General features: G+C 41.2%; 1 protein-coding gene across 6 annotated transcripts in view; it reads left to right on the forward strand.

Moving 5' to 3' along the window:
* Nalcn (sodium leak channel, non-selective) overlaps nt 1-25,764 on the forward strand; it is a 298,301-nt gene that overhangs the window by 256,663 nt on the left and 15,874 nt on the right. For all 6 annotated transcript variants that reach the window (XM_048800656.1, XM_048800657.1, XM_048800658.1 and 3 more), the window contains 10 exons: nt 458-625; nt 2,296-2,400; nt 8,488-8,594; nt 14,206-14,326; nt 14,412-14,510; nt 20,016-20,109; nt 20,617-20,723; nt 20,926-21,000; nt 21,689-21,808; nt 24,666-24,734. In XM_048800656.1, the coding sequence (XP_048656613.1) occupies nt 458-625; nt 2,296-2,400; nt 8,488-8,594; nt 14,206-14,326; nt 14,412-14,510; nt 20,016-20,109; nt 20,617-20,723; nt 20,926-21,000; nt 21,689-21,808; nt 24,666-24,734 (1,065 nt within the window). The remainder of the gene's footprint in view (nt 1-457; nt 626-2,295; nt 2,401-8,487; nt 8,595-14,205; nt 14,327-14,411; nt 14,511-20,015; nt 20,110-20,616; nt 20,724-20,925; nt 21,001-21,688; nt 21,809-24,665; nt 24,735-25,764) is intronic.

Genomic DNA, 25,764 nt, shown 5'->3' on the forward strand with positions numbered 1-25,764 from the left:
CAAGTGGATTCAAAGAAACTTTATTTTTCTACCTGCACAAGAAGCCATGAAATCAATGTCTTTGCAGGAACAAGAACTGTGACCAGTAACAGGTAGCATGTTGCAATCATTAATAAAATAGTAGTAACCTTGTTAAAAAAGAATTTGGATCATGTTAGGTCAGCAGAACCCCCAGTGCAGTAAGTTAGAAAGAGCAGGATGCACCGAGGTACCCACACAGAAAGCACCCTCATGCATTTCTATATACATGTGATGGCTCCTTGGAGAGAGACCTCTAATAGGCCCAGATTGGGCTCACTGTTTAAAATCAGCTGGCTGCACACACACCTTTGAGTGCCTGTCGCATATCACACATGGAATCCTTGCTAAATAAAAAGTCGGGGCCAGATGGCTCCCAGAAAATGTGGATGGTAGAGGAGCAATTGCCTAAGTCCCAGAGGTTGTTCTTTCCCTGTAGGTGAGCTTGATATTTCTTTGTTGGATGCCTCAAAATGTGCCCGCTGAGTCAGGAGCTCAGCTGCTAATGGTTCTTCGGTGCCTGAGGCCTCTGCGGATATTCAAACTGGTGCCCCAGATGAGGAAAGTTGTTCGAGAGCTTTTCAGCGGCTTCAAGGAAATCTTCTTGGTATGTTAGAGCTGCCTTTTGCTTCCAGTTCACCAGTCTAACTCTGCCATGTTGCTGATGGGGGGAAAAGTGAGTCTTGCCAATCAAAGTCAAGTCTATGGTTCTGTTCATTGCCAAGGGATTGTAAAGGCAACAGCAAAACAAGATACACAAGCAGAAACTGTACCATGAATGCATCTGTTCTGTCAATTTACTTAATTCAATGAACATTTTTAGTAAACCAATGAGAAGCACTCTGGAAAGTATAACAAATGGCAAATCCAAAATGGTAGCATCCACTAACCCCTTAATCCTTAAATTGACTTTAATTTCTACTCTGGGTTTTAGTTTTCCCATCTAGAAATTAAGAATAAGAAGATTCCACCTCTCTAGTTCATAAACATTAATGAATGTGGGCATATAATCTTATTCTATGTGTCCCCTTAAAGCACATGGCATAGAATTTGTCTCTAGATCCTGGGAGTGTTAATGTAAAACAACTTTAAAAAATATAATACACAGGTATGCCATGCTTTAAGAAACCCCTGTATAAAGTGAAGAATACTCACCAATGTGATCATAGGGGGAACATTCTTTTTAATTAGGCAAATATTGCTTTGGGGTCTTCTTAGAACAGAGCTGGAGATAAAATGAGAAGTAAGAGACCCATTACCCGCAATCTGTTGCAGAAGGATCTTTGCCTTCCAAAAAGAATGATCAAGAGCTCTTTTTATCATGGATGAGTGCTGCTTGTGCATGAAAAACATGAATTGATTTACATAAGCTCATTTGTATCTTGCTTTCTAGAAGCATACCTATGGTGGGAGATCATCTGTAGTTGTATTTGATTTGAAAGTATTTTAAGGATAGACTGTGATGTTACTAGGGGCATATAATTGTGCGCGCGCAGTGCGCTTAAAAGTTCTTATTTATTTTCTTTACACAAAGCCATAAAGCTGTGGCTTTTTACACAGTGGACGTGAAGGGAAACAGATCTCACCTGTTGGTATATGAATCTTTTGACCTCTGATGGAGTTCAGAAGGGAATCTAGTTTGTATCTGTCTGCTGAGGAGGCTTCTGTGCAGCTGTAGATTACCTAGGGAGCGTGTCAGCAGAACAGGTCCATGGTTTCTCCTGTTTTGCCCTTTAACCACTTTTGTCTGCTGAGACCCAAGGATCCTGCCAGCAGAGGGAGCACGAGTTGATGAACAAATCTGCTTCCCAGGACTGAATTATCCTGCATCCTCAGGGCACAGCTCCCTCATGCCTACAGGAAAAGGAAGCCACTGTCTCTCCAATTTATGCTCTGCCAAGAAGGATATGAACCCATTAATTGGGCACAATGGAGTTATTTAAACATTTTTCTTTGTTTCATTAAATAAAATATATCAAAGTGATGATTTTCAAGTCAGAAAAGCCCAATCATCTTTAAAAACCTCTGCCCCAGCTTCTTACATGAAAGTCACATGTTTTCATTTTTAAGATTAATATTCTATTATTACATAATTTCCTTCTGTTCACATTTCAGTAAGTTAATTGAATGACCTATGGTGGAGAAATGGAAAGATATTATCCAAACCCAGGAATTTTACACAATGTGATCTAGAAAGCTCTATTTATATCACTATTTGAACCAAACTAAATGTTTAATTTTTACCACGAGGTTTGATATTTCATCAATTTCTTTCAGGTCTCCATACTCTTGCTGACATTAATGCTTGTTTTTGCAAGCTTTGGAGTTCAGCTTTTTGCTGGAAAGCTAGCCAAGTGCAACGATCCCAACATTATCAGAAGGGTAAGATGCTCCTCTCTGAACTTTGAAATAAAAGTGAAGGTAGCTTGCCCTGCCTTGGAAAGCATGTGGAATCAGTGGCTCTAGAGCTGCTTAGAGATTCCCCCTGATAAAACTGAGAATTCTCTCCTTGAACCTGCAATATATCTCTGCTGGCTGGTAAAGGTTCGTATGATTAAATGCACATCTCAGAAAATTCTGCTCCTCCCTTCTATTTCTGCACCTATTCACTGCTGATGTCTTGCCCACAGTCACTCGAGACTCCTGATGTTTATGGCTGAGAACCTCAGGAACTTTCCTTTTAGGTCTTACCTAACATGAACCTGTTGACACCCATATCAGCAAACAGCCCCCGCCCTGCAAAAATAGGCCCGAGGAAAGTCCCTCCCACACCCTTTTCCCACTCTCAGCATTTGGAAGCAGCTTCACTCAGCTCTTAGCTGCCCAGAAGCTCCCCTTCATGACAGCCAACAAGGACCCCACCTAGGACCCAAACATGAATTCCTTCCCTTTAGCATCTCCTGCTTGTTCAGTGGGTGTGAGTAAGAGGAAGTTGGCTTCAGGAACAGCCCCAGGGTTTCTGCACCTCCAACGTTATGACATGCAGGTCCTGCATCTTGGGCATGTTGGCCAGTTAACCTCCAAATGACCACTCAGGGACTCCGGGTCCCTCTGTCTGGTGTATCCACCCTTTGCTTTGTCTCTAGGGTCTTCTCAGTTTAGGTGGGAGACTAGAATGAGAAACAGTTCTACCACAAATTGATTCAGTCAAAGCTGCCAGTGGCACATATCACTTCAACTCACTTTCCCCGGGAAAGAACAATGGCCCTGCCATACTGGAAGGGAGGCTGGGAAAGGCAAGGAAAAAGGGACACAGTCTGGTTAATAATCAGCTAATTTCTGCTGTACCATCCAGATTACAAATAAATAATAAAGTCAATAATTAATGAAGTAAACCAAGTGCTGCTGATGCATAAACTAACAAAATCATTTCATCTTCCATCCAAATACAATAATATCTTAATTCCATTAAAATGTGTATCTCCAGAATGCCTAAAAGAATTGAACTACAACATAATATATATTTCTAGCAACAGCTAGATTTCATATTATAAAATCCACAAAATATTAGTTCTCTGTTATACAGAAAAATCTTTGTTCATTCAAGTACATTGTGAAATATATTAATATGAGGACTTTAGAAGTGCAAGACTGGGAGAAAAGTTCCAGAAATTTCCACATACCTGAGAAGACATCAAGGAACATGGTATGAAGGTCATGATGTACCCAACCAACAAATGAAGGAAGTAATAAAGCGTTGATGCCTTCGTCCACGAGCTTGTGTAAGGAAGAAGTTATTTTAGACTCATACTGAATAGAGGCCAGAAAGATAATAACAGCATTTCAAGATGAAGCCTCCTAGGAATCCTAGATGACTCAGTTATTAATGATGGTCTAAGAGCATGGTGACTTCACATCATGTGCTTACACCCAGGCCAGGCTAGAGATGGATGGCTCCTGTGGGAGGTGGGGAGCACAGCAATGAGGTCTGGAGATGGTGCAGAAGGAAGGCCTAGGCAGACAGACAGCCATTCAGAGGACCACGCTGGAACATGGAAACTGGCACAGTTTGGCTGGGTCTCTCTGTTCCTCTAATCCCAGTACACGAGACCAAGGCCAACAATGTCATGCAGAGGACATCAGTTCTATCTCAGAGTCTCAGACCACCTCTCTAAAACAAAAGACAAACTCAGCCATGAATGGAAACTAGATTCACCAACATTTGGCTCACACATCTCATGTTCAAAGGCAAAGAGGCTTGACTTGTCAGGCCGTTTTCCAATGGGGCGAACACAGTATTTACTCGTATCTGCTTAAACACTTCCATCCTTTGCCCATTTTCTTAAACCTGGGCAAAGATATCTTGAAGTCAACATAGATAGAGATATGGAACCCAAAGCTTAGTTACCAGACCACTGTAAACCAACTCGGATGCCACCGTTTTACAAATAGATATTAAATATCAGTTATGTCCAAGGGAACAAGAGAGGTGAAATGAAGAACTGGAAAGAGGAGGAGGTGACTGTCTAATTTTCTAGACAGCACTTTCTGTCCAGTCAGAACGTGTGTTTCATGTTCTAGCAACTGTAACATAGTCAGCAGTCAAAAGAGCATCGAGAAGCCAAAACAGCATTCCACCTGATTCCCTACAGAAAGCTGAACCTCCCCAGGAAACTATACTGGGAAGAAGGGAGGATTCAAGATGGCCAGGGCAGTTCCTCCCAAGCAGAGCAAGCGGGATGAGGAAAGACACCAAGCAGGCAAAGAAGAGTCAGGTGCAGAGGTGAGACAAAAGGAGGGAAGCAGCCTTGGAATCAGCTTCCAGATCAAAATCCGACTTTAGTTGATGGGATGGCTCAGTTTGGTTACTTCATCCCTGAGAATCTACTTCCCCCTCTATCACGTGTCTCACCCAGCAACGTTTTGAAGACAGATTAGTTCCCTTTTGGAGAGAGCCTCACCCAGCCCCCAGTAGTCAGTCACTTCCCTCCCATGTGGAAAAGGACTGAAAAAAACAGCCAGAAATCTGAGTCTGGGAAAGACCCTCAAGACTCTGAATACCAGACTTGGGGGTCCCAAGAGGAAGATTTCTTTGTTGAGAAATTGAAGGGCACCCCCTCTCTCCACCGAAAAGCCCTCTTCACCATGGCTGATTTTAGGATTGTCAGCAAAAAAAAATCTCTGCAAAAGAGTCCAATGTAGATAAACTTCCTATTTTCATGTCACCCTGTTTACTTGGCCACTGGCCGAGAAGATACCAGCACTCCAGGTGCTGGACACCCCCTTACTAGTTATCACAAATGCATCCAGTATAGTACTTTGAAGAAATGTGCAAACAAGGCCTCTGGCCTTGAGCTGGGCTTCACAGAGATGTCTACATTTTTAAGATCAGTTACAATTGGGCTCCATGGTAACAGCTGGCAGGGGGAGGAAAGAAAGGGGAGAAGAAGCTCTCCCCTTCTCAGGTGTTGTCCTTGAAGAGTTAACTTGCCCAGAACAGTGAAAGAAAAAGCTGCTTTTATGTGAACTTCTGCAGACTATGAACTTCTGAGCCCCTCCCCTTACATGCTGGGTATAAAACTCTGAAACTTCCTGAACTCGGGGTTCAGGGGATTGATTGATTACAGCAAAGGCTGTACCCTCTAAACCTGGCTGCAGCCAAATTAAACTGTTTCCTGCTGTCTTTGGTGCCTTGCCTTGTTTGTCCCTACAACAAAATAAGAAGCCATTAAAGGTTTTTGGGAAGAAGAATCATATACTTCTTAATGCTCATGAAGCACAAAGCTTTGTCCCTAGTACTCTTTTGGTTACCTGCATTCTACTAATAAGGAAAACAGGTATAAACTGATTAATAACTTGTAGAAGGTCACCTACCTAGTAAGTGGGGAAGCTGGGATTCCTGTCCAGGCTGCCTGGGCCCATGTGCTGTGCGTTAACCAGGGTACCAAGCAGCCTCATGCAATCAAAGGTGGGCCTTTGATTAATCAAGTATATCATGGGGCTTCTGGATGATTTCCTGCAATATAGCTCTTCCAAATAGTGTTGTAGATGAAGAGATATGGTTATGAAAAGATAATTAAAATATATTTTAACCAAAAAACATATGAAAGGATAAAAACAGTATGATCTCATATATGCATAGGAAAAAAGATGGGAAGGATACACGCCAAAAAGTTAATTGTGTGTGTCTCTGGTAATTAGGGGTCAGTTTTCCTTTCTGGTACTACTCATTCTTTATAAGTAAAAGATATATTATTTGTGTCATATGTGTTTTTTTTTTTTTAATGTTATTGGCAATCCAGACAGAGGTAATGTTGTCATTAGCTAAACTAGTTGAAATAGGAATGGAGACCTGGACCGTGAGGCACGAGAAGAAGCAGGACAACTCTAAGGTCTTCATTCTCACAGCTGATGGCATGTTGGTTCACAGACAGAGGAGACATTTCGTAGGGTCAAAGTTGACTTTAAACAGGTTAAAATTCTGTCGATATATTCAAGTGATGCTCAAGAATTTTACCAGATGCACCTCAAACCTAGATTAGGCTCAGAATATGATAATTATAGCCAAAGAGACAAAGATAACCAACCAGAGGGCAAGGAGACAGAAAATGAGTCAGAACTTCTAACTGGGTCAGGTGCAGTGGCACACACCTGTAATCCCAGTGGCTCGGGAGGCTGAGGCAGGAGGATCACAAGTTCAAAACCAGCCTCAGCAATTTAATGAGGCACTAAGTAACTCAGTGAGACCCTGTCTCTAAATAAAATACAAAATAGGGCTGGGGATGTAGCTCAGGGGTCAAGTGCCCCTGAGTTCAATCCCCAGTACCCCCTCCAAAAACAACAACAACAAAACCTTCTTACTGATGTTTTATGTTTAAATATTTTTAAAAGGCTTTATTTGGAAATAATTCACACGCTATACGATCCATCCCCTTCAAGTGTACAGTTCAGTGGCTTTTAGCATATTCAGAACTCTATAATCATCACAGTGGCCACTTTGGGAACATTCACATATTTGAAAAGAACCTGGTATCAGTTAACTGTCACTCCCTTTCCCTTTATCCCTCTATACTTCTAGCCCTAAATAACTACTAACTACTTTGTATCTCTGTAGAGTTCGCTGTTCTGGACTTTCGTATGAGTGAAATCATACAATAGGTGCTCTTTTATGACTAGCTATTTGATTTAGCCTACTATTTCCAAGGGTCATCCATATGTCACATGTGCCAGTCAGTGCTTTAGCCCTTTCTGTGGCTACATTATATTCCACGGTTTGAATATACCATTTTGTTTATCTATTTTTCCAATGATGGACGTTTGAGTTGGTTCCACCATTTAACTACTATGAGTATTTCCAATTTAACATTCAGATACAAGTTTCTCTGTTGACATACATTTATCGTGTCTCTTGGATAGATAAATACCTAGGAGTAGAATCATTAAGTTATATGGTGTAATAGTCTTATTATTTCCATTGCTATAACAAAATACCTGAGGCTGGGTATTTTGTAATGAAAAGGGGTATATTTAACTTACAGTTTTGGTGGCTGAAAGTCCAAGATTGCGTGGCCCCATCTGTTCAACTTCCAGTAAAGAGGCCCCTTTGGCTATATTACATGATGGCAGATGGCATCATTGTGGATGTAAGAGCAAGAGGGAGGGATCACACAGTGAGACAGGTACCCAAATACCAGAGACTCGAAGAAAGTCACCTCTCTTAGGACACTTTTAAGAGAAGCACCCCCACTAACCAAATCACTCCCACTGGTCTCACTCTTAAAAAGATTTCGCCACCTTCTACATCCGTGGGCCAAGCTGCCAGCACATGACACTAGGAAACATAGTCAAACCATGTCCAAACCATGGCATGGGCATGTGGTAACTCCATGCTTAGATGTTTGAGGAACTGCCAGACTGTTCTCCAAAGGGGTTATGCCATTCTGCCTCTCTCCTCGGTGGTGTATGGGGTTCCAGGTCTGGGACTCCCGTTTCTCCACAGCCCTTCCAGGGCTGGCTGTTATTTGACTTTATTATTTATTTGTTTTTAAATATTTATTTTTTGGCTAGACACAATACCTTTGTTTATTTATGTTTATGTGGTGCTGAGGATCGAACCCAGGGCCTTGCGCATGCTAGGCGAGTGCTCTATCACTGAGCCACAATCCCAGCCCTGTTTGACTTTTTATGGTGGCTTCTCAGTGCCTGTGGAAAGGCATCTCATGTTGGCCTTGACCTGCACGTCCCTGATGGCTGATGGTGCCGAGCACCTTTTCCTGCTTACCGGCCCTTTGTAGATCTTCCTAGGAGAAATGTCTGTTCTGGCCCTTTGCCCACTTGGTAGTATTTCCAGCACCTCCTTCCCCTGCCTGTCTCCATGGTCTTTGTCACTGTTTTCTGGACAGCTGTCCTCATCACTGCTATTGGATAGAGACCTTTGCTGCCTATGTGAGAAAACGTTTCCTGTCTCTCACCTTCTCTGAGCTCTCTGTCTCACCAGGCTCCCTACCTCCTTTGTTTTTCCTACTCTAGGAGGATTGTAACGGCATATTCAGAATCAATGTAAGCGTGTCCAAGAACTTAAATTTAAAATTGAGACCTGGAGAGAAAAAACCTGGATTCTGGGTGCCCCGTGTTTGGTAAGCATATCAGAAAAATATCTTGAAGCTGACTATGTTTCTTGGTATGAGGACTTAAAACTGTATAATATGCCATGAAACTAAAAGTCACTCTGCTAGAGACTTTGAAATAATGAAAACTAATCAAATACCACCTTACTATTTTCCCAACACTTTAAAAGTATGTATCTGAATTCAAATGGTTTTCAAAGTTAATGAGGCTTCAAAACAAAGATTTTTCTATCACATCGAATGTAAATTCATTCCAAGTTTAAATCTTTAAGGGAAGATCTGATATCCTTATAACACTGGTGAGAACCCTAAATCATAAAGCCATTTCAATTTTAAAAACCACTTATACTGGTGGATTTCCGTGATTGAAATACCGGAGAGGAATAATCAGTGACAATGTTAATCATATCTAATTCTCTCTTTAAAAATTATTTTTCAAAATGTGGATGTGTAACCGATGTGATTCTGCAACTTGTATTTGGGGCAAAAATGGGAGTTCATAACCCACTTGAATCAAATGTATGAAAGATGATATGTCATGAGCTTTGTAATGTTTTGAACAACCAATTAAAAAATTATTTTTCTTCAAAATGAGTTTTCAAAGTATTTACATCAAAGCTGGAAGTACCAAGCACCTTCAGGAAGTACTGAGTGTCTTCTTTCTCTGCCATCTTACTAATGACTGTGAATGTAGTCCCTCTGCCTCATTGATGAGCCGAGTGTTCCATTAACTTCATTTGTCCCCTTAATTTTTTTAAATTTCTTTTTCTTAACGTCTTAGAATAAGGAGTGAACCACAGGAACTCTGCTCCTGTCACGACGGTGTGCTCTCAACGTCAAAGCTCTTTAAGAGGAACGGCACTTCACCCAGCTGTAGCCTAGGACTCCTTGTTACCTCACTGTGGCCTTTCTCTACTATGAAATCCACATTTATAAACAATTCAATATAATTTATATTGGGGTTTTATTTTTTAAATACTCAAGAAGTGTGGGAAAAAAAGATTCATTTTGGATGTGTGGGGCTTGAGCAGGAGTAGAAAGGAATATAACCCACAGGGATCTCCTTATTCCAGTGTGCGCAGTCTAATTTGCATTAAAATAAAAAAATTAAAGCATAGAAAGTGTATTTGGTGAGATAAAAGTTTGTCAGACCGTAAAGAACTTATTTATATCAGGACATAAAATGGGGATTCTTTTCCTTGCTGTTTTGTATTTGGACTAAAACCTTATACCACGGGGGATGAAGCATTCTTCTGTTCTAAAGAGAGCGACTAGACCCATCCAGCAGAAAGGACCAAGACATTTTCTCACTCCATCACCCAGCATTAGTCTATGTGACAGAAAACTCTGCTTTCATGGAGAACATCATGGGAGTATAGGAGGTCAAGGTAGAGCACTGTGGCATTCCTGCCCTTGACCCTGGGGAAAGGTCCAGGTGCTCCCGTCCCTGGCTGAGGGAGGTCCTGAAGGAGGACATTCATACCAGAGCTTGGCCAGGCAGGGGGAGGCTCCGTGGGGGGGCTGCTCTTCACCTCCTGGCACAGGAGGGTTACCTAGTCTTCCTGGAGGACCACGTCGTGGTCGCCTAAGCCACTAGGTCTGAGCCACCTTGAAAGGAACCCTGCTGCAGAGGGCATCCCCATCCAAAGAGGCCTGTGTGCAAGAGCAGACCAGGACGCCTGGAGACCGGCCCTCCCAGCAGGGAAGGTGCAATGGTTGCTCTTGTTGTAAACTATGGTGCATTCATAGAAAACTGGAGGTAGAGTAGACCAAACAGACCAGGCAACAGCTGCCATTGAAAGGGAGTTTCTTACTCACAGTTCCAAGAGGAGGGAGCAGGCCACACCATGGGGGGCACTGGGGAGTGCCAGGGTTGGTCACAAGGCAGAAGGAGAACTACAGAAGGCCTGAACCAGGGTTTCATGGTGGGGAAGAGGGAGGCCAGGCAGGAGACTTGGACTGGCTAGCTTGAATCATTTCTGTAGGCTCCAAGACAGAGGGGCTGTCCCCAGGCGGCTGGTCCTGGGGGGTTAGGGCAGTGCTCTAGAGGTGAAAACTCAAGAAAGGAGGTGGTTGGGGTGTGGACTCCGGGTTGGTTACTTTGTATTTGAAAACTACACGAAAGGAAAAGGACTCCGATCCTTTAAGGTCATCTTAAAAGATGACTGGTCTCATGGCCAAAAGTGACCAAAAACTTTGGAACCCTCCAAGATGTCAAGAGAGGAGCTGAAACGCACCACAAGGCAGTGTTCAGAGAAAAGCAAAACCTGCCCCAAGTTGTACCCGGTGGCATTCAGTCTGTCCCATAAAACCAGTTACAAGTATCTGAAAAATCAAATTTACCCAAAATGCAATATTTTATGTAATTTATTATTAGTGGTTTCAAGTTCAATGACGTTTTAAAAGCATAAACAAATAGAGGCACTTCCCTCAAACATCATCACAATTGCTTTTGTCCATTTTCCTGATATATTATGATTTGGATTAGTTGTAATGAAATAAAAATCTTTGCCCTAAAAATATGTCAAGTGTAACCATGAATTTTTTTTTACCTTTTTTTTTTCTTTTAAATAATCCAATCTAGAGTTAGAAGCTAAAAAAATTTTTATAATCTTTATATTGGCTAAATTATGATTAAGAAAATAACATATCTGGGAATAGCCCTAGAGGAATGCTTAGGTAATTATAATTAGGACATAAATATGCACAGTCTAATTCAGGAGATGGTCTGGTTTCTATATTTTCTCTTCAGATGAATAAGTTCATTTTCCTCTGAATCAGACTTGATGAGATAAAAATTGCCTCAGTAAGAAGGATTAAACACATCTTCTATTATAAATACTGTGTGTTTTATTTTAGGAAGAGGTCAGTATACAGGAAAATGGCCTGAATGAGAACAAAAACAACAAACTGTTCAGTTCTGTGATAATGTACTTACCGAGTGCTAGAATCCACCAGGCTTTCCACTTGCCACAGATTCAGCTATGGATCAGTTACGGCCCTCGCCCCTTACAAGCTTGAAATGTGGTGGAGAACAGAACTGTGTGCAGGGAGGGTTCTCAAGACTTAGGTTTCTTAATTTCATGGAATATCAGCCTCTGATACCTGCAGAAAGACAAAAGGTGCTGGGAATTTTACTCACGCAGGAGAAGCTCTTAACCCAGAGTATGAAGGACCAGGCAGAGAGGAGAAGTACTGGTAACTTTCTTTGTGGGCAGTATTGGAGGTTGAATCCAAGGCCTCCTACATGCTAGGCAAACTCGTTACCGCTCCGCTATGCCCCCAGCTCGCAATGGTTAACTTTTAAAGGACAACAGCTGGAAATAGGCAGGGGAAAGAAAGACAGCAAAGGGCAGGTGGGAAGGAAGGATGAGGCCAAGCTCAGGTGCTTCCAGTGGAAGAAGCTCTGCTGCCAAAGCTCAAGGCAAAAGGAGAGTTGGTGCATTCTTAAAAGCACAAAAAGTTTCTGATTTCTTTAGGAAAGATGGCTAGAATGCAGGCGACACAGGATACCATTTTGGAAAGTGTTGTTCCCTGGGTTTCCATATCCAAAGGCAGGGGCTGATTGCCTTCCCCATGTGCCCCATCTTCTCCAGAGGAGGAGTGACTGGCTCCCTTTATTGTGATTTAGGGGGCCTTGGAGCACTTTCCCCTGGGAAATCCAAAGATCGACCAGATTATGAGGTCAGAACCAATGTCTTAGTATTTTTTTAATTGGATAGGCAAGATTATAATCTTTTTTAAAAATAACAGAAAAGATAATATTTAAGCAGCCTTCCAATTCAAGGAAGGGAAACAGGGAAGATAACAATAAGGATTAGGGTTGGTATCTATTTAATCTCTAGATATTGTAGGTGAGACGCACTTTCCAATTTTGCTAGCATAAACAAAGCACAAATAAACAGTCATATAATTAAAACTGAAGAAGTCTTGTTTTTTAAAATATGATAAATCCTTTAAATTATTTAAGCCTATAATACTACATTTTATTTTTCATGGTTTAGCCTAAAAGTGTATTTTCAACATATTCTAACTTTAAAGTATATGGAACATGAAAGTGTTTAAGTTGCTGCAAATTTAGCTGAAAAAGCACTTTTTACATAAAGGAAATGGATGAGTAAGAAAGTTCAACATCAGATCTGAGAACTGGCTCACTTGGTTTTAAAAAGTCCTTATTCAAGCAAACTGCAGCATCTGTAGAATCCTTACAACTGCTGTCTACTATAAAAGACCTGGAATTTAATTGAAACACCACCACCATCCCAAGTAAGGTTGTTGGAAAAATTCAAAAGAATTTATATGTACTTTCATGCAGAAGAAAATATAAATCAGAAGTCCAAAATGTAAATTTCTTAGTGAAGCTTTTGTACTATATAGAAAACATCTCTGTCAATCATCCTTAAACCCTAAAAGAGCAAGCCACTTTCATTTTATGCTTTCTTATTAGATATTCATCTATTCAGTATTCTAAAAAAACAACAACAACAAAACTTACAAAGGTAAATCTCATGACTTTCTATAGTTTAAAAAACATAAAGAATTGTAACAAAATCTGAGCCAGATTCCCCTCAGAGTATGCCTTTCATGAGGGTTCAATTCTGATAAACGAAAAAGTAGGGAAAGTAATTAAAATTATGATGTAGATAGGCTCCAGGAGACCTTCCCAACTCAGCAGTTCAGAGCCAATTTATCGTCAAATTCAGATTCAGCAAGGGTAGTGATAGTGCCTGGTTTTCAAGTGTGCAGTTGTTGAAACCTTTATTTAAAATAGCCTCTAATAAGAAAGAAAAGGAAAAAATTAAAGTTTCTTTTTTCTGTTTATAACCACAACAAAAGTTAGCTAAACCCACAATAATGAAAGAAGATGCAATATAGTGAAAGGGATCACTTTTTAATTGAGAAGGAAAAAAGTATAACTTGTGTCAAAAAACAAGGAAGGAGATAGCCCATCCCCCAAACAAAATAAATAATAATGTGGCCCAAGTGTTTTGGGAATTAGGAATCTACTGCAGGTATAGAGCGCAAACTGTGAATTGGGCATCATGAGAAGGTCTACTGAGACTTCTCAAGAGTTAATGAGAGGAAAAATCCAACCAGGAGGGAGTAACTTGACGTATATCCGCACAACCCTCAGCCTCTGGAATCAACAGCCCCTCAAAGCCTCAGTATGTTAAGGCACAAAGTGAAATTAAGTAACCAAATTCTGCTCTTCTTACACTTTCTTTTAATAGAGCCAATTGTGATTTATGCCTTTAGAAGTTTCAATGATAAAACTCTCAAAATTCACACCCAGAGTCCGATGCCCCTTTGTGCAAATCTATAAAATCTCATTTTCAGCAAGTTCCTCCATGTCGTCAGTACAGAGGCAGCAGGGACTTCAGAACCTCAGGCTGGATCTAGAGCTGTTGTGCCCTTTGCTTTAAATTGAGGCCACCTGATGAATCTATGTTATGTTGACACATAACAACACATAGGACAGCCAACAAATCCCAGGTACCCCAATCTTCCCCAAAGCTGAAGACACCCTATACTCGGAATTAGAAAGAGCTATAGGCATTTGCTGTAAAATGTCCCTTTCTCCTTGGAATTTTACAGAACTGTTCCTCTTTCGGAATTGCAGGGCAAATCCTCGGAACTTTAATTTCGACAATGTGGGGAATGCTATGCTGGCATTGTTTGAAGTTCTCTCCTTGAAAGGCTGGGTAGAAGTGAGGGACGTTATTATTCATCGCGTGGGGCCGGTGAGCAAGCACATCGAATCTTTTGAACATTTCCAGAGCAGCTTTGATTTGCTTTGATGAATAACCATATTTTTCATTTATGCAGATCCATGGAATCTATATTCATGTTTTTGTTTTCCTGGGTTGCATGATTGGATTGACACTTTTTGTTGGAGTAGTTATTGCTAATTTTAATGAAAACAAGGTAAGAATCCTTGGTTGACTACCACAGGCTTTATTCTTTACTTGCCCCCCACTTTGAACTGTTTTTCCCCCCACACCACAGCATGAAGTAGCATTAAACTGTAATGTGACTGGTGGAAATAATCTGTATAACAATTTTACAAAGTTGCTGCCTTTCAGGCACATTATTTAGAAGTACAATTCTCTTGCTAAATTTACCCTCTTGGCTACAGTGTCATTAATTCCCCCACAATTGAGAAGCGCATCTCCTATTGTTTGGATTGAAAGGATGTACAGAAAGTTATTAAAATACAGTAGCTGAAAGTGGGGAGCTGATTGCAGGTAATATCATTTCACAAAATGTAAATTGCAGTCTCCTTTGTCACTCAGTAGGCGGACTTGGAATTCTGATGGGCTAGGGAGGTGCCGTGCAAATTTTTAAATTCTACTTCAAAGAACAAAAAGAAGATTTTCTAATTTCATGTAAACTTTACATACTTCACAAACCCCACGTAACATGCTGAGTTCTCAACAGCTCTGATGATCAGTACAAGGCTCACAAATGGGAAAACAGCAATGTACAATGTAGTTTCCTATCAATAAATGAGTTGGGAAGAACATTCCGTTAGCACTCGGGGGAGAGGTGATTGTTCTTCTGAGCATGGCTGATGAGCTTTCCATTATGGAAAAACAATTTTTGGAATCACAATAATCAAAATACACTCATTGTTGAGCCCTTCATCTATATTGAGATTTCATACATGCCACTGTCAGATCTCACAACTCCCATGCATGGTAGAAGAAAAACCAATAACTTTGGGATTTATAGAGAGCAGAAAATTGGGACGAGAAGTCAGATTTGGTGCCCATTACTACAGAGTCTGTGATTCTTCAAATGCAAAAGTGTAAAACCTGTCCCCCAAAGCTAGATTTGTCTGCACAGCTCCGTGCTGCTCGATGTCATCCATGGCTAGGACTGGTTCTCTTGCATTCACATCAGAGGTCTTTGGTTTGTGTAGCTGCACCTAGGACTCAATCATTCAGTGTCCCCAGGCTTAATACGCAGGGAACTGCTTACTCAGTCAATTGCTACCTTTGATGTGTGCTTAGTGGAGTATGTCCCTTCATTCAGGCTTTCAAAGGGTGCCATTTGAAAATCCCTCCTTTGGGTCCCAATGTTATTTCACCTAAAGAAACATGGAATCATAAAGTTAGAAAGAACAGTAGTGATCAGGTCACCTGGCCCCTCTATCTTACTTTCTAACATGTTGAGTTTCTCTGAGCCCTAAGGTGCATTCATAGTTTGATACCAAGCATAAAGAAGAAGGAGGATCTCTTCCAGCCATGTGGTGGTGCAGACACTGGGAATTCCAGAATGTGAGCTGAAGTGAATCAGTCTATTAGCGGAGAGTGTAGGCACCAACAGCTCAGAACAACACATGAGCTCTGAGCAGGCTCCTGACTACATGAGAATTGGGTTCTGTGGCAGCTCACAATTCAGCAATGTAAATGGAACAACATAAGATATTCAGTAACTGAAAACACATGTATAATTAATATAAGTCTTGAACTTGAGAAACTGAGAAATGGCCGCGCAAGCAGAATTACCAGCAGGTCCACTTCCACTGCTGTTCTTTATGTTCTGCCTCTGGGGGAGTGGTACATCAGCCCAAATAGGTGCTGAGGGAAAAAGGAATCTGAGAAGAAGTCATTTTACAGAACATTACAAAATTCACTAGTAACCTTAATATAGAAACTTATAATTTATGTGAACCTTTTCTGCAAGATTTTTAGAAGTTAGCGCCTAAGTGCTTATAGAACAACATTTACTCATTTATTATTCATTCACCAGATTTATTTGTGTATGTACTGGGTGGTAGACACCACTGATCCCTGAAGACCTAGCAAACTAAACTGAACCGTAAACACAGAAATTTCCACCTTCGGGAACACACATCTTAAAGGTCATACCAAAGGAATATAAATAGGCAGTATTTTTAGAGTTTGGAATTGTGTAAAATAGGTCTTCCCTAGAAAATGGTAGTGTCTTTACAATACTCCACGTGTATTCCAATAATATGCCTTTATTTCTGATTTCCTTACCATGAGACCATGCATTTAATACACTTTTATTGACAATAACAAACTTTCAGAGATTCTTATGTATTAATGGGCAGATGAGAATTCCCTGTTTATTATTCTTTTGGATGCCTTTGAAATTTCACTTTTCAAAAAATTAGTTGTTTTGATCAACAAAAGAATAATGAAATCTATGTTTGTCTAGAGAACAAGTATTTGTTTGCAATTAATGAGAAAAGTGGTTTAGCAATACCAATATCAGAAAAAAAAATCACTTAAAACAAATACCATGATTAGGTAAGGGGGATAATTAATAATGACAAAAAACTAATTATCAGAAAGATACAGAATTCTTGCATCTCAAAATATATAAAGCAAAAGCTAACCAAATTCAAAAAGAAGCTAGCAAATCCAAAAGCATAATAAAAGATATTAACATAGTTCTCTAGGAAACTCATAAATCAGATAAATGAAAGGACATGAGATTTGACACAATTAAAAATATTTTACTTGATGAAAATAAAAAGAGCCTTGATCCCCCAAATTTGAGAATATGCATTATTTTCAAATACAAAATGAAAACTTTAGATGTCCAATTACCAATAATTACCAAAAAACAGATAATGTATAGTATATGTTCTCTGTCACAGAAAAAATAGTTTAAAAAAAGAACCCTCATAATTTAGAACTACTAGGACAACATCCCAAATTATTTATGAGTTATAGAAGAAATCATAGTACAAAACCACAAAACATTTAGAGATAAATTACTTTAAATATCTAAAAACATGCAAGAGCTGGGAATGGTGGCATATACCTGTAATCCCAGCAGCTCAGGAGACTGAGACAGAAGGATCACAAGTTCAAAGCCAGCCTCAGTAACTTAGTGAGACACTGAGCAACATAGTGAGACTCTGTCTCAAAATAATAAATAAAAAGGGTTGGGAATGTGGCTCAGTGGTTAAGTACCCCTGTGTTCAATCCCCAGCACCAAAAAAAACAAAAAACACAAGGTGTAGATAAAACAGTAGAGAGAAATTTATCACTTTAAGTGTATAATTAGAGAAAAATTCAAAGTTTAAATATTCATATGTCAAGTACCTAAATCAACAAATTATAGTAACTACAAGGTAAAACTGAAGAGTAAGAAAAACAAGGTCATCAAGATTTTGACAGAAATTAATGATATAGAAACTTCAATAGTTTCTATCAGGTTCAAGAATACAAAAGCTGGTTCTAGAAGAAAATTAAGTCCAAAAGCCTCCAGGAAGGTTGAGCAAGAACAAAAACATGGAGGAGGAAAGTGAGCAAACCACAGTAATGACAGCAACGGGGCGCTGGTGCAGTGACCCTGGGTCACATGTGTGCAGAATTGAAGCAACGCCGCCCATCAGCCCAGAGGCAGGGGATCAGCGATACTATGCTGGGGGCTCCCACTGCTTCAGTGTAAGAATCCCTCTGAGCTCCCCACCCCATGGCACCCTCTAAAATAATTTCAGATAAATTAAAGATCTGGGTAAGAAAAGCAAACTTTGAGCCACTTTTAATCCATGTAAGCATTTCTATTTGACCCCAGAGTAGTTGTGCTTTTTTAGATCAGCCCTAAAGTAAGATCTATAAAGAAAAAACTTATAAGTCGGATTCCATTAAAACTACAAAAATCTAAATGAAAAAAGGCACTATAAGCAAAATTAAATGCAAACCGAGGATACACTGTATTTACAACTCACATAACTGACAAAAAGATCCATAATATAGAAAGAATATATTTGGATTATTTATGATCCATAACTATGTTAGTCAGCGTTTTGCTGCTGTGTCCAAAATACCTGGCAAGAACAACTTAGAGGGGGAATGTTTATGCTGGCTCATGGTTTCAGAGGCTTAGTCTATGGTATGCCGGCTCCATTGCCCTGGGCCTGAGAAATCATGGCCGAAGGGCTTGGTGGAGGAGTGCTGCTCCATTCACGCCAGCATGGAAGCAAAAAATGAAGCAGAGAGGAAGGGGCAAAGGGACGATCAATCCTTCCAGGGCACAACTCCCAACGACCAACCTTCTGCAGCCATGCCCCACCTGCCTAGAGTTACCACCCATTTAAACTAGGATGGACCCATTCCATTAGAGCTCTCACCAATCATCTCACCTCTGAATATTCCTGCATTAATACAGGAGTTTTTGGGGACACCTCATATCCAAACTGTAACCATAATATATAGAGAATTTCTAGAAACATTCGGAGTAAGAAAATACAAAAGTGAATAAGGAATATGAATGGCAATTCAAATAGGAAGATGGAGGAATTGCCACTTATATACATAAAAATGCTTCATCTTGTTAGTATTAAAATTGAATTAGGCATATTTCATAGCCATCAAAATGACCAAATCAAAATTTCTAATAATGTCAAATATTGGCAAGAAAATAAGGAAAGGGAAACACATATATTGCTGATGGGAAAGTGTTTTGGTTATTTCTCTTTGAATAATATTTTGGTTATTTCTCTTTGACAATATCTGATCAACGTGATAATGTTTAAATTCCCAGATACCAATGATTGTCTAGAGATTTACAGTGCAGACACTCACAGTGAGACAGTAGCTATGTGTTTCCTATAGCATTGATTATAGTCCATAAACCTACAGTGAGTAACTTCTGATATATTTGTGTAGAGGACCGCTATATGACCTGTTAAAATGAGCCAATTCGATCCAAGAATCCAGTTGTATGGAAAACATACAATAAATGAAGATAAAGACAAACTGCATAAATATGCATACATATTGATTCTAAAGTTTAAATGAATACATCATTCTGTCTCTATAAATACATAAAAGCCCCAAATTCTGAAAATCGTATGAAAACATGGACCCTGGAAGGACCGTCATTAGCTCTAGGAAGGAAGGGAAGATGGAAGTGAGGTTAGGTATTTTCCCCCCAGTTTCTGAAATCACACTTCTACTTCCTGTGGAATGATACTGTTTATGTGTGTTTTATCGAATATTATATCACCCAGAATATCTAAGTCCATTTAGTAAGTCTTCACAGCCCTGATTCCTTAAAGAAGCAAATTCTGTGGTTTCATCTCTTTAAAAAACACCTTAACTAGAAGCAGCAGCATTGGCAAACTGGAATTTTGCCCCTGTGAAAAGAAACTAACCCTTATTGGTTAGTATGCCTTTTTCACAATGTAACCTTATAGGAGACCTTCATAAAATTTTCCCAGACCTAAGTATTACCATCAGAGACATTGGCGGAAGGCTGCTGGTTGTTCTCTGAAGGTCTCCTCCTGCCTCTCAAGGCAGAGTGAGAATTCTGTCCGTGTTTCTTTAACCAGCACAGAACTTGGAGAATATCTTTATTGTGAGCCGACACGGGCCCTGTTTGTAAAACCCCCCCATCTGCAACCTTCTTTCCCTCTTCCTTTTGCTGCTTTCTTTGTTTGTCAAGGGGACGGCTCTGCTGACTGTAGATCAGAGGAGATGGGAAGATCTCAAGAGCAGACTGAAGATTGCGCAGCCGCTTCATCTCCCACCCCGCCCGGGTATCAAAGATGCTCTGATTTTATTCATGTTGGGCCCTAGTGTTCATGATTCCCCAGGAGTCTCAGATTTAAATTAAAATAATAATTGTGAGGCCACTGGGAGGTTGTGCATAAGTTAATATAGAAACAGGCTCCAAACTACAGAGCTGTTCATAGGCTATTAAAATCAACCACCCAAACGCTGTGCTTCAGTGCTCTCAGAATAAGCCTTAATGAAAAAGTGATTTTTTAAATAAAATATATTTGTGCTTGCCTTTAAAAAATATGAGTGAAAAGTATTAAACTGACAGAAATTGGATGATGTGCTTCTCCTTCCAATACGGACCGCGTCATGCACTGTCATTTTAAATATCGAGAGCCAGGCATTCCTGCAAAACGCTTCACAATAGATTGAACTGGAGGAGGGGGATGTAATGGGCTTTAAGGTGAGCATTAAAGAAAACCAGAGCAAGAAATTTAAATGTGACCCCCGTCTGAAGTGCCCTTGCCTAAACCTTTCTTTTCCAGATAATGATGGTTTTAGAGCTAAAATGTATGACATAACCCAGCACCCGTTTTTTAAGAGGACAATCGCGTTACTTGTTCTGGCCCAGTCCGTGCTGCTGTCTGTCAAGGTACTTGGTTTCACCTTGAGACGGTGGGAGGGAATTCTATATTCACTGGTACATCCAGGAATGTCACAAGCTGCCACAGCCATTTGCCATCTCTGTCCTCTAGTAAAACATTAAGATTCACAGTCTCGTTAACATGGACCGCAGAGGGGGGACTTGGTGTCCAGTAGATGTGGCAATGACCTGTGTGTTCTTCCTGTTGCAGTGGGACGTGGAGGATCCCGTGACCGTCCCTTTGGCAACAATGTCGGTTGTGTTCACCTTCATCTTTGTGCTGGAGGTAATCCTAAGGAGTCCGCCGGCTCTGGGGGGAACGGGGGAGTTGTGGGCAGTTTTAAAGTAAGTCAGTGTGCCCTTTTGATGTGTGTCTCATCACCTTTGATGGCTCTGGAGGCAGCGGGGCTGGCGGCAGGAGGAGCGTGCTTGTGGGGTACCTCCTCTTCTGGCTGTTCCGCTGAACTTGAACAAAGACTTCACTTCGGACTCCCAGTCTCTCTAACTACCATAGCTTGTTGGGTCTGGATGTTTGTCTGTCCAGCTCTGTGAGCTCAACTATGTAGAGCTAACCATCCAAGCCACTGTAGTCCAAGGCTTCAAATTGCAGTGTGGTGGCAAAGTGAACACTGGCTCAGCCAGGATTATTTTAACACATGGTCCATACGAGATCACTTTCCAACCCCATCCACGGTCTTTGAAAGACAGAAGCACCCTGCACTGGCTGGTGCTTCTGAAATATCTATGTTCTTTTACTTGAGAAAGAAGAATGTCCTGCTGTAACAAATTGTCGAATGAGGAGAAAAGAGGAGAATATAGATTTGTAACCTACTTAGCTTTGAAAATAAAAACGTATACATTATTAATTAACTGTTTATTACATCTTTAAAAAATAGAATGTGACTCAAGTTAAGAGATTTAAATATGGGCGGAACACTCATCCTGTGCTTATTCTCCTCATTATTTTTCTCCAGGTTACAATGAAGATCATAGCCATGTCACCTGCAGGCTTCTGGCAGAGCAGGAGAAATCGATACGACCTCCTAGTGACATCCCTCGGAGTGGTGTGGGTGGTGCTCCACTTCGCCCTCCTGGTAGGTGCACACTTGGGCTTTGAGCTGGTGTTTCCAGCTCAGCTTGGGGCAGAGCTGTTCCCAGTCTCTCTTCCCTCCATGCCGTCCACTCTCACGTGTTAGATTAACTACAATCCAACTTTGGTTGTGATCAACCCTCAGGCATGCTTGCACACACAAACACACATATGCTTGTGTGCACATGCCCACACTCTTCACATGGGCAGAACTTGGCCCTTCAAAGCCTGGAGTGTGCAAGCCAAAAAGAAAGACCTAAAGAGACTCTTCATTGAAAACTTCATTTTACCACAGGATCAAGCCAAAGGGAGAGAGCAAAGGAAACTGAAAAAGAAATTAAGGCGCCTGTCCAAATTCACACAGCTGGTGGCAGAAGCCTCAGACTCTGTATTCTGAGCCTAAGTGTAGACTCCAACCCACTCCGTTACAAGCAATATTTTGCTATGTAATTCACAGGTACTTCCACGGTCCTATTTCCTCCCAGAACCTAGTTGACATTTCTCCAAAGCACCCCATTCTCCAGCTCTATGCCTAGGCCCTCACTATTTGCCCAAAATGCTTTCATCTTTCATTTCAGTCTGAGTTTCAGCTCAAAATCTGCAGTCATGGGTATGCTTGACCACGATCTAGAGTGATCTTGTCCAGTAGGAATAAAACGTGGCCACAGATGCCACTTAAATTTTTCTAGGAGAAACTGAAGAAGAATCAGATTTTGACTAGAGTTTAATATTTTCTAACTTACTCATATCCCATTTACAAAAGATCATCATTTCAGCAGGTGAGCAACGAGCAGAACTGATTAAATCAGTTATGTCCTTTTTCTTGGCATGAAGTCTTGACGGTGGATTGCACATTCACAGCACACCCTCATATGCACCCGCCACATTTCCCATGTGTAATAACCACACGTGACTGGTTGTGCCCATATTAGGCAGTGTGGATTTATTAGCTCTACCACTTTCCTGGCTTCATCCCGTTACATGTCTTTGGTGATCCTTTGTTCCTGCTCTGAGCTGGAGGGAGGGATGTCACTTCACCATCCACTTATTCCATAGAGGTGTTATGCAGATCACATGAAATCATGCAAGGGAAGCTTTTTCAAACTGTCAGGACTGCACCAACCCAGAAGGTGTTACTGTAAATACCTTTTTTCTTGTTGTTCTCCTTGACCCCAGCTGAAAGTTATATTATCAGTCGTCTCATTCCCCCATCCCCTTTAACACTGGGGGCCTGTCAAGACAGACTGACAACACATAGAACCCAGGTACCCCTCAGGCAGGGCTTGCCTTGGTATGACATCATGGTGCCTTTGGCAGCAGGGACTGCTTGAGCCCTCAGTCACCTGGATTCATTTTTTTCAAACAATAGAGTTTTGAGCACACAGATGTGTACGGCACTGTGCTAGGACTGAGCAGAATGTAATGAGCAAAACAATGTCAGTTGCTGTCCTTGTAAAGCTCATACCCTAGAAAGCTAGGTAGCCACCGCATGCTCAGTGAGAATCACAATGATGCCCCGGTGGGGTGGGGGGCAGCCTGTGTTCCTGGGACAGCAGGAGTGGGAGGCAGCTGCATGGGAGAGGTCTGGAGCGCAGGGTGATGGGCGCCATCTGGAGGAGGGAGAACATTTTGGGCAGCGGGGCCTGTGATGAGGGTGCAGGAGCTGGAAGAAGGAAAGCTTGTGTGGGGGGAGGTTAGAAGGAGCAGGAGCGGCCTGGTAAGATTTTCATGGGCAGGAAGGAGTCAGTCTGCCCAGGACCTTGTGCTCCAGGTGAGGAAGCACCAGTTGTCATCCTGGAAGCTGTTAGTGGTCATGAATTTTGAAACAAGAGGAAGACAGCAGACCCTGAGCTAGCATGGAAGGAAGAGGCAGCAAAGCCCATGGTTTTGCGTCTCTAGTCAGATTTGAAACTAAAAGCTTGTCAGTCCCAGAAGAATGGAGTAGGCTCCCTAATCCCAGATGTCTGCAGAGAGGAAATCTGAGCCACAAAGACCAACTTGCCTGTTCTGCTTGACTGCTTTTGTTCTTGTCCAGGAACCTCTGGCCCTGGGAGGTGCCCTTTCCCTGCCACAGCTTGTAGGGGACTTCTGGGAAGGAAGGTGCAGTCCTTGTCCACCGTCCAAAAATGCTGTGTGCACATTCCTTGGCATGCACCTCCCCAGGACTCTCACTGGACCCCCTTCCCGAGGACCCATCTGTGACTGTTGTCACTTGGCTGGGCAGCCTCCTGGAGAACAGTCATGCTTTGGCACCAGATGAATGTCAAGGTTGTTATCACAGTGGCAGCCAGCGGGATCTTAGCTCTTCAGATGCAGCCTTCTTAGTCATAAGGCAGAGTCATCTCCTGCTCTCATCATACCCTTGGAGGAAGAGCAGGGTGTGTTTCTGAGCTGGGGACTTCTCTAAGTCAACTTGGACTGGTGAATGTGTGGCTGGTCTTCAGAGAGGACTGTGCCTGTGGTCACCTTTCCAACATCAGTCTTCTCTCTTTGCTGGGACCCTTTTATGTCATGTCCCACTTGGCTATCTTGTGTTGCATGGTTACCCTCTGTTTCTTACACTCTGTCCTCAAAAGAGCCAGTCACTGTTTTATGCACAATAAATTTTGAAATACGGAAATTAGCTGAGCGAAACAGACCTCCAAGTTTCATTTGAGATTTGATTTCACATCTAATACTTATTCATGAGTTGTGGGTGGCGACCTTTTCTGCACCTTTTTTAGATAAATTTCTTAGGAGAATTTTCACCTTCTATTAAACTAATTATTCAGTAGGCTTCACAGAAGACTTAAAATGAAAAATGGAATGGAAACAAGATCTTTTGTGCAAATGACGAAAGCTGTCTTCTGCTTCCATTTCAGAACGCCTATACCTACATGATGGGTGCCTGTGTCATCGTCTTCAGGTTTTTCTCCATCTGTGGAAAGCATGTGAGTATGTCACAGAGAATGCTGGCAAGGGACGGGTGCAGCTCAGTTGTAGAGCACTTGCCTAGCACACGTGAGGCCCTTATTCTTCCCCGGCACCCCAGAGGGGGAAAAAATCCTTGCAAAAATCACATAGGCAATGAAGAAAAAGTGGCCCCCTGGCTTCAGCTGTCCTGGGTGATAGGGCTGAAGTCAACAAATGACTAGAAATCACAAAGTCAAGGTTAACAGTTAAATGTTAAATCAGTAGCTTAATTATCTTGTGATGTCTCTTGCCATTTATATTGCTTAATTTATTCTTCGTATTTGCTAAGTAAACTCGATAATCAATTAAAAATGCCAGCCATAAACACAAAAACCAATGGTCATTAAAATGTCTTTATTTTATTTTTTATTTTAAATTGAGTAACTTTGCTGCAGAGAAAACTAATATTTAATGACAGCGATGACTCCACAGTTCTAAATCTCTTTATATTCTTTGTTCCTGATTGTGCATACATTCTATTTGTAAGTTTTCATTTTTTAGAGAAAATTTTGCTTCTAACATTATTTTATATATGCATTCTGTAAATCCAAGTGATCAATATACTTAATATTTGATGATTATTTAGTATTATACCACTATTTAGGTTTACTTTTGTGAAAGCAAGCCAAGCCTACTTGCAATAGACCAAAAACGCATCGTCCTTATAGAGAGAGAACAGGGGCTCAAGAGAAGAGAAATGCAAGACGGGAACGTTTTGGTTGTTACTTTTATTAACCTGGCAGAAGAGACTTTAACCATTTGAAATATGAATGGAATTCTCAGTGCCTGACAGGTTTTGAATAACTTTTAGAGTTCACACCCACTAGGAAACCGGGCACAGTGGCACATGCCTATCATCCCAGTGGCTCAAGAGGCTGAGGCAGGAGGATCACAAATTCAAAGTCAAACTCAGCAACTTATTGAGGCCTTACGTAACTCAGGGAGACCCTGTCTCTAAATAAAATATAAAGAGGGGGATGGGGATGTGGCTCCATTGTTAAGTGTCCC

This window comes from Marmota marmota, unplaced genomic scaffold (assembly GCF_001458135.2).
Source record: "Marmota marmota marmota unplaced genomic scaffold, marMar, whole genome shotgun sequence".
Classification (NCBI taxonomy): Eukaryota; Metazoa; Chordata; class Mammalia; order Rodentia; family Sciuridae; genus Marmota; species Marmota marmota.